At 37.5% G+C, this 8816-nt stretch overlaps 1 protein-coding gene and 1 long non-coding RNA gene across 2 annotated transcripts; both read right to left on the bottom strand.

The window, feature by feature from the left end:
• Positions 1–92: 92 nt before the first annotated feature.
• LOC140942649 (uncharacterized) lies at positions 93–1736 on the bottom strand. The gene is made up of 3 exons (XR_012166559.1): positions 1700–1736; positions 1281–1353; positions 93–212 (listed from the first exon to the last, which is right to left on the bottom strand). It is a non-coding gene; the product is annotated as an uncharacterized lncRNA (long non-coding RNA).
• A 592-nt stretch (positions 1737–2328) lies between these two features.
• LOC140944681 (uncharacterized) lies at positions 2329–8302 on the bottom strand. The gene is made up of 8 exons (XM_073393800.1): positions 8220–8302; positions 6388–6469; positions 5891–5967; positions 5092–5182; positions 4539–4669; positions 3336–3428; positions 3163–3226; positions 2329–2379 (listed from the first exon to the last, which is right to left on the bottom strand). The coding sequence occupies exons 1-8, from the start codon at positions 8300–8302 to the stop codon at positions 2329–2331; spliced, it is 672 nt and encodes a 223-aa protein (XP_073249901.1).
• Between the last annotated feature and the right edge of the window lie 514 nt (positions 8303–8816).

Genomic DNA, 8816 nt, shown 5'->3' with positions numbered 1-8816 from the left:
AGATAGTCAATTGTTTCATCAACAGCAATCGTTACAAATTTTATTTCTTAGGAGAGTCTTAATAAGCCTACAAGCACCAGTTAACAGAACTCACCAGATGGATTTCCCCAAGTTTGTGTTGTTCCATTAAACACAAAGACCCTGCCTGATTCCAAGAGGACAACGAGGTTTGATGCAGAAAATACCACAGACTTCACAAATGCTTCAGATTGCTAAGGAGGAAAAGGTTGCAAACATGTTTTGTTAACAGTTTAAGATATCAGGCAGGATTGTAGTAGCTTGGGGAAGTAAAAGAGTAAATTAGTAATATGAACTTTAGTCACTATATTGTTTTTCTATTAGGGTAGCTGAGGCTTATTCTTCTAAGAACCAGGCCCCAGTTGTTCAAAAGGTGGATAACGCTATCCACTAGATAAATCTCTATCCAATGTATAGCGCAATTGGTTTCCCTAATACTTATCTACTGGTTGGTGATTTAGCCGTTGAGAAGTGCTATCCAATGTTTGAACAACTGGGGCCTGGACTCAGTTGTTTAAACGTTGGATAACACTATCCACTGGATAAATCTCTATCCGATGGATAGCGCAATGGGTTTCCCTAATACTTATCTACTGGATGGTGATTTATCTGTTGAGTAGTGCTATCCAACGTTTCAACAAATGGGGCCAGGCCCCAGTTGTTGAAAAGGTGGATAACACCATCCACTGCATGGATAACTCTCTTTCCAATGCATAGCGCAATAATTGGTTTCCCTAATACTTATCCACTGGATAGTGATTTATCCAGTGGATAGTGCTATCCAATGTTTGAACAACTGGGCCCAGGAAAATATTTCAGAGTGTTTCATTTACAGGTGTGTAGGTGTGACCAAAGATTCTGCAACTTGAACCCCATGAACCCTGATCCTAACACCTTTAGGGGGCGTTCCATTGGGATGATCTTGTATCAGATGGTTCATTAAAGGAACTGGCATGATGAATCCACCCTAGCTTGGGAAAAGATTCATTGGCTTATTTCATGTAAAATGATCTGGGTGATCTTAGATCACTTATCCTGATTCAGATCATCCCAATGGAAAGCACCCTTAAACGTACCAGCACCTGCACATTCAACTCTGGGAGGGAGGGTGGGGAATCCTATTCCCCAGACCTACAAGTCAGCTCTGATATCTCTAAGTTAATGTCATGTAATTTCAGCAATATGGAGTTCAAACATTATACTGATTGACATACCTTCTGTAAACTAAATATAATCAATTCAGATCTTTTACAAATGCCTACCATAAGCAAGTTTGAGGGCATTGTCAGCTCTTGAGCACTTGCAAAATTGTCTTGAGTTAACACACAGATTGAGCTAAAAAGAACATTGAAATTTACTGGGCAAAAAGTATGTACAAGATCATATTGTTAATAATCGAAGTTCTGAAAGAGGCTATAAATGTTTACTGTACTTTAATAAGTTTAAGGTGAAACAAAATCAACAACATAACACCGTTTTTCAGAACTCACCTTTTGTTATATTGCTTCAACATATAGTACAAGCCTTTCATTTCCCTTAAAATTTGGGATCATCCTTTGCTATGTTTTAAGTTGTGAGGTACCCTCGACTAGCATAAATATATTATCTCATACCAATATATTTAATTAACCATGTACTAAAAACCATGCTATACATCAATGAAAAGCAGCTTAATAGCTACCTTATGAGAACTGCAACATGGGAAGCACAAGGATCCTATTAGAGAAAGGCAATTTTATGAGTCAATTTTGCACCAGAAACACAACAGTAAAAGTAATGAAAAATTTAGGTAATGCAAACATATTTTATGTCAATAACTTGTGACAGTAATTCAGCTGAAAATTTAAGGTCGGCAGTGCACTCATTTTAGCCCTTCTCTCCATCACTGCTCCATGTTAAGGGTATTTAAAAGTTAGTTAAAGCTACACAATACAGAAAGGAGAGAAGTTGAAACAAGGATGTGATGTCACCAGGGATCTAAATGGGGACCTCTTGCACTGAAGGCCACGTATACACTAACCAATTAACTGTGCCATATGCTTGCTCCTTGGTCCAAGTTGGGTACATATTATTCAGTCAAACTTGTAGACAAACCAGGTCAGTGGCTTGGCTTAAATTGTTTATCTCTTCAAAATGTTTGTTAAAAATCATTAAGTCAAACAAAGATTGCTGACATCTTGGTATTATATTCCAGGAAAGAAGACAACATTGAAAATGACAGCTGTTAACAGGGTTACCTGTTACAAAAGGCATTGTATTTTATGTCAAAAAATATTCCATTTTAAGGAAATCAAATCAATAATTTAATTCTTATACCTGAAAAATTACTCTCTGTTTTGGATAAGTACCTTTCAACACCACCTGAAAAATAAGTGTTGCGATAACAGCTTTTATTTACACTAAAAAGATAATCTCATTGGCATAATTTAGGCCTGCACGTTCCTTCCACAACATTTTAATATCCTTGATCTGCAATCTCTTTTTTGGTTAACTGATGCCAACCATTAATATATTTATGCTCAACCACATTGTAAATTGTAAAATTGTAAAAATTGTAAATTGCTTTTTTACCCACGAAGCACTTAAGAGTTCATATGAACTCGTTTAAACGTGTCTGTGCGTTCCAGATCGAATTGGAATTTGGAAGTGTTGGTTTTTGAGGAGAGGGGAAAACCGGAGTACCCGGAGAAAAACCTCTCGGAGCAAGGGAGAGAACCAAGAACAAACTCAACCCACCTATGGCGTCGACGCCGGGATTTGAACCCGGGCCACATTGGTGGGAGGCGAGTGCTCTCACCACTGCACCACCCTTACACCCACATCATGGCTTAGCAGGGTACACAGCCCTTAACCCATTTGCTCTGGGGTTTTTGCCGGAGGGTTCAGGGAAGAATGGTCGATTAATGACTGAGTCGTGATTATTATAATTTAAATTCATGAGTTAAGTGTGGAATGTAATATGAAAAGGCTCTATGAAAAAACGTCTCCTGGCCCACTCATTTCCTTTTTGAAGGGGTGTTCAGAGAATGTAACGAAGTTCCAGTATAAAGGAGGCAACATATCAAACCTCAGACAGCTAACACAACAAAATTGAGTAAATAACATATTAATCTTTTAGCAAGGTTTTTAAGACAGTATCTGTACCTGCTCTGGTTGATTGGTAAACAAGTAAGGAAACTTTATTTTCAATAAGTGAAATGAGCTTTTCCTGAAAACCAAAACAAATAACTTATACACTACTTCTGGCAAGCGAAAAATTTTTATTAACCAGTAAATCAAATGAATTCAACTCATACGAAAATGTTGCATGCTCACACCTGATAAACTGATCTTGGAAGCCGACTGATTGCCCATCTATCCACACAGTCAGCTGGTGATTAGGTACGCTGGTAACAGAAAATTGCCAGTAGCTAGGGGAAACAAAAAAGCACGTCAAGTGATCTATAGATGGAAACCACTATCACACAATATGAACAGATGTACATCATATTTTTCCCGTCATCCATGAAGTCAATACTTTAGAACAAACGGCATGAATTCTATTGCAATTATTATTACCATGGAAGTGCACTACACTGCTTGTAAGGGTATGGATTGTTTTTTCAAATTCAATGATCTCTTGAATTTACCATTTTTTTGCTCCCCTTTTTACCCCAAAAGGCAGCATCAAGGATAAATACTAATTTATATCAACTCTATGTTTACTGGAAGTATTCCTATTAAATATCAACATGACCTGCAGAGCTATTTAAAGAAAATCTTCGAATCAGAACAATCAGGACAGGATCGTTTGTTGTATCTAAAAAACTCAAAACTAATGCAAAGATGACAAATCAAGAATTGCAGCAAGTTTAAAGCCTGGTGCAAACAGACACAACACAACACTGTTGGCCAACAACTCCCAACATTTGCAATAGCTAAAAGTCTGACCAGTTTCAAACTTTGTGCAACAACTCCCAACAACACACAACAACATGCAACAGAGTGTACAAACATCCAACGATTTTGCAGCGGGGCTTAAGACCACAGCATGCAGCATGTCCAGGTCTGAGAGGGAAGGGATGGGTGAAACATTTCAAGCCCTTTCAGCAGTACCTACTGTATTTACTGCCAACAACAAGATTCAGAAAGCCTTCCAAATTGTTACCAACCAGGAAGGAGAGAGTGTGGCCATATAAATCTGTATTGACAGATCAACAACTGAAAAGCACACGATTCTAAACAAGTTTAAACCACCTTTCACTACTAATGGTGGCTAAAGAAAACTTCATAAAAGTTCACATTTCTTTTTTGTAAACTCCTAACAAAAGTAAACAGCCCAACTCAAAGGGTCTGCCAATGAAAGTGGCATTCAAATGGTACCACGAGGATTCCATCCTCAAAGTTAATATTCAAACTAGCACCTGACATTTCCATAAGTTGGTCTGGTGGCAAAAAAATAGGATAAAAAAACATTGTCGATTGATGATTGCATGTAGTCTATAATTTATTACTGCAAAATGTCCTGTGTAGTCTCTCACCCTTCATTTGTGATATAGGATTTATTGAAGATCTTCCACTCATCCCAGCTAACAAATCTGTGGCCCACTTTCACTTTTAAAACCGGGCTTTGTCCCATTTGAACAAAAACACCAGTCAGTTCTTTTGAAAACTGCAAAACAAAAACAAAAATATGTGAACAAATTATGAGCCACGAATAGCAAAGAGCATCCCAGAGGGTTCACTTTTCAGATACGAAGGGATTTCATCACCTTAGCTAAAAGTCTACCAAGCAGATTGTGAACTCCTTGTTCAGCCTCTTAATTTCCTCTATTACATGGCACAGAGATAGCATGTGGGAAAATGTAAACCGCCCTTTGCTGAAACCACTAGCATAGGATCCACAGCAGGCACAGGGTGGTTCATGAGAAGCTTATATTAGATCATGGATAATAGAAAGACCATGATTAGATCCGCCTGTTATTTGTTTTGGGTGGATCTAAATTTTACCATCCACCTTTTCATAGGTAGATTCAGACAGTGTGACAGATTTTTACAATTAAAATACATTAATTGATCTGATAGAAAACCTACCTGAGATGGGACAGAAGCAGTCCTGTTCCTTTCAGATTGTGACACATGCTTTGGATCCATAATCCACAACCTGAATTCCTCAAGACTTTGACTGGTAAATTGTACACATAAATGTCACTGACAATGGTACTCTGAGTGCTCTTCACTAGCCTGAATTTCAGCCGCCTCCCCTCCTTGCTGAGTCACTCAGGGAGTGGAAGAGGTGGTTGGAATTTAAGCCAGCTATTCACTAATTAAAAATCATATACTAAACCCTTCAAAGCCCAGTACATACATGGCTTTGAACTTAAAACATCACATGTGAATGTGTCCTATAGTAAAACAGAGTGCTATCACTATATATCATAACATCTGCACCAACTTTTTAATCTTACAACTACATTGCGACTTGCCACTGCCACCAAATGTGCAGACTAAGTTTTTTCTCTTGTTTCAAGATGGCCACCAGCAAAACAAACAAATTACAAAACCTAAATTGTAAAATTGAGCGAGATGTTTACTGCTGCAGCTTTTAAGTGATATGTGACTTCCCAAAATCCTCACAATGTTTTGCCCATTTCTCACTACTTTTCCAAGCTCTAGATTCAGAGTCTCACATTTTTTAGCCTTTTGGGGATTACACAACTTAGTGTAGTTACTATTGTAAGTGGTAATTAAAGTTAATTGAAATACAAAAGGCCAGGGATAGTAAAATACAAACTGTAACCTTAAGAGCAAGTTACTCAGGCACACAAGTAAACTGTTTTAAAAGGTGTTAATTACTGTACTTTCTCTCATAAATGGCTGTCAGATAGCTTACTTTCTCAGTTCCTGGTCATAAGCAAGGTACCATTCATAGTAAAATGGGCTGTGGACAACTTGAATGTACCTTACATTCTGAAAGAACAACAAACAAAGAGTTTACTGACTTAAATGGTACAAATAAATTTTATAAAGGACATATAGGCCTTCCTGGCATTTTAAAATAAAGTGATAAATTTTGACGGTTGTTATATAAAACGTTTTGATTAGAAAGTTAAATCATGATCAAAATCTAAGTTGATGGAACCACTCTGGAGTTCTCTGTTTTGGAAAACAACTTTGATGAGACTTTTAGGAAAATGGGTCTCAAAGAGATTCACTGAATAAGGAGAAACCAAAGTCATCAATGAAACATGTTTCAGCAAGTTTTCTGCTGTCTTTAGGGATAATCTTTAAAACTTGCGACACTCTAAGACAAAAAATATCACCCTTTTGAAAAGAAAATATGTTGTAGATATACAATATATTTAACAGAGAAGCATCAACAACACCAACCTGGACATCATCTGAGTCGTTCCTGATGGAAGCAACAGGGTGAAATCCTGGCTTTGAACAATGTAAGATTGCATTGGTGAAGCTATGAGAAAAGAGAAATACCAAGTCATATCACACTACAAGACACTTTATACAAGACTGAAAAATCGATGATAAACTTGCCTCTTATTCTTGAGAGAACAGACATTTGGATGACACCACTCCACATTCTCATTCATCCCTAAATACTCCAAAACTATCTGTGAAGACATGGTCAGATGTTGTAAACTTGTTAGTTGGACTAACACAAGACATTCTTTTTAGTTTCATTAGATGATCACTCACAGACATAGACGGTTTAAATAGACCTTGTCATGGTTTTCGACGCCATCTTGACGAGTAGGCAAACGCGTGAGAAATTACAGTGTTTGTATGAGAATCTAATGTTGAATAATTTCCGTGGAACGGCTGTTCTGAAAAAAATATGATTTGTAAACTAAAGCTTCACTCCTAAGGATTCTCCTGAAAAAATTTGAGGGCATTACATGCACTAGAAGACCTAGAACCACTTTTTAAAATTTTCTATACATTTGTCTGTAAGAAAGTCCCGGGAAAATTACAGACAAATATATGGAAAATCTAAAGCAAGCCTCTGGAGAAATTTAAGCACAGGTACGCCCCAAAATTTTTTAGGACAATCCTTTGCCTTGTAGCTTTGGTTTACAATTGATATTTTTTTCAGAACAGTCATTTTACGCAAATTATTCGACATTAGATTCTCATACAAACACTGTAATTTCTCACGCATTTGCCTACTCGTCAAGATGGCGTCGAAAACCGTGACAAGGTCTATTGCATGTGTACAGGTGTAAGTAAAAGTGCTGTAACTTCAACATTTTGCAACACAAGATACCCTACAAGAGGTAACAGTTGAAGGTAAAGTACTTCTTTGTAAATGACGCTAGCAAGAAGTCAGTAAGAGTTTAAGACATGTATAGATTCGGATAGATCAAAATTATTTCCACAGTATATTTCACGGGGATGTAACTAACAGCATATTTTAGCTGCCAAAAGATAGCTTACCACCAGCTCAAATCCAGGACTGTCAACCTCTCACGTCTTCAAATATTGAGAATTGATAGGGAAGGGATGATAGATGATATCATTTCGGATAGCACATGATGTCATTTGTGCAAAAAATACCTGTTAAAGTTCCAATGCAATGACACAAAATGCACATTGTAACATTTGACCTGATAGGTTTACTTCCCACCAATCACATGACACCAGTTACAATGGCATACTGGAGTTAGTGAGGAAAAGTTCGATGTTAACATTAAAATAGCTCAAACAATGCAAAATAGTTGAAATTTTATTGTCGGAAGTCGAAGAAATGGCACACTTCAGCCATTATCTGGGAGATGTCATACTCTAATCTGGAGACCCGGAGAGACTGTCCAAAATCTGGAGTTTCCTGGATTATCTGGAAAGAGTTGACAGCACTGCAAATCACAGTGGAAAATAAGGACATGGGTAATTTTGAATGTGCAGTTGATGGGTTGTTTTCATAACAAGGCAAGGTTGCGTGCAATAGTTTATAAGCATCAATGAACAAGCTAGACACTATTTATAATGAGTTAATTAAATGACAACCTCAGATTAACTGTAAGTTGACAGAAATGCAAAACTTACGGAATTTTGTGTAGAAAACAATGTTCCGTCGCCTTCTTGACTCCTGTATCTTTAAGTAAAAAGATGCAGCATATACTTTTATACGCAGATTCACTTTAACAACAAATCGAGCAAAGGTCCTGGTCCACTTTTTATATCCTTGGACAAATAAAACGACTTACCGCCACATATCTCTGCCACAAGCGTTGAGGAAAGAGAACAAAACGTTGAAAACGAACACGAGGAAAGAATGTCCAGCCACCATTTTCAATTTCACGAATAAAATTTCAGGCAAAAAATGATTCTAAAGTTCTAAAACGCCAGTAATCGCCAGCGATCGCCGCCATTTTGAAACGTACGTTTCCAGACTCTCTCGGCCGCAGAACGCCACCTGGGTAACCTGTGTAAAGTCTCCTCCGGCAAAAAAAGATTTGGTGCTTGAAACAGAAATGAAAAGGTGGAAAGCTAGATTAGAAATTCTCTTGCACTTGTGTGGCACCCATTTTAAAGACCGAGAGACCAATAAGGAGGATCAAGTATGAATAATTCAAAAATCATTTCCATCGGATGTCGAGCCGTCCCTGTGCTTCTCGTTCAATATTTCATTTCTAATGACATCTGTAATTTATGTTCGCACAGCCATTTTAATAGCGTTATAAGACCAAAACTCCCTGGTTTCATTTCGTCCACAATTCTTGAATAAATCCTGATTTAAGCTCAAAGAACGCTGACGGTAATTTGCACAGGAAAAAGGAAGGATTGTAATCAAGTACACCATC

The sequence above is a fragment of the Porites lutea genome, chromosome 7, assembly GCF_958299795.1.
Source record: "Porites lutea chromosome 7, jaPorLute2.1, whole genome shotgun sequence".
NCBI classification, from domain to species: Eukaryota; Metazoa; Cnidaria; class Anthozoa; order Scleractinia; family Poritidae; genus Porites; species Porites lutea.
Note: the sequence above shows the minus strand (reverse complement) of the source record. Positions and strands in the feature narration are given on the sequence as shown.

What these genes read in the sequence shown, in the direction of transcription:
- LOC140944681 (XM_073393800.1), bottom strand. Translation starts at nt 8,302, where the DNA reads ATGGTGGCTGGACATTCTTTCCTCGTGTTCGTTTTCAACGTTTTGTTC. An exon ending in TGTGGCAGAGATATGTGGCG is followed by an intron (nt 6,470 to 8,219) that starts GTAAGTCGTTTT and finishes CTTTTCTCATAG; the next exon opens with CTTCACCAATGCAATCTTAC. An exon ending in ACGACTCAGATGATGTCCAG is followed by an intron (nt 5,968 to 6,387) that starts GTTGGTGTTGTT and finishes TTGTTCTTTCAG; the next exon opens with AATGTAAGGTACATTCAAGT.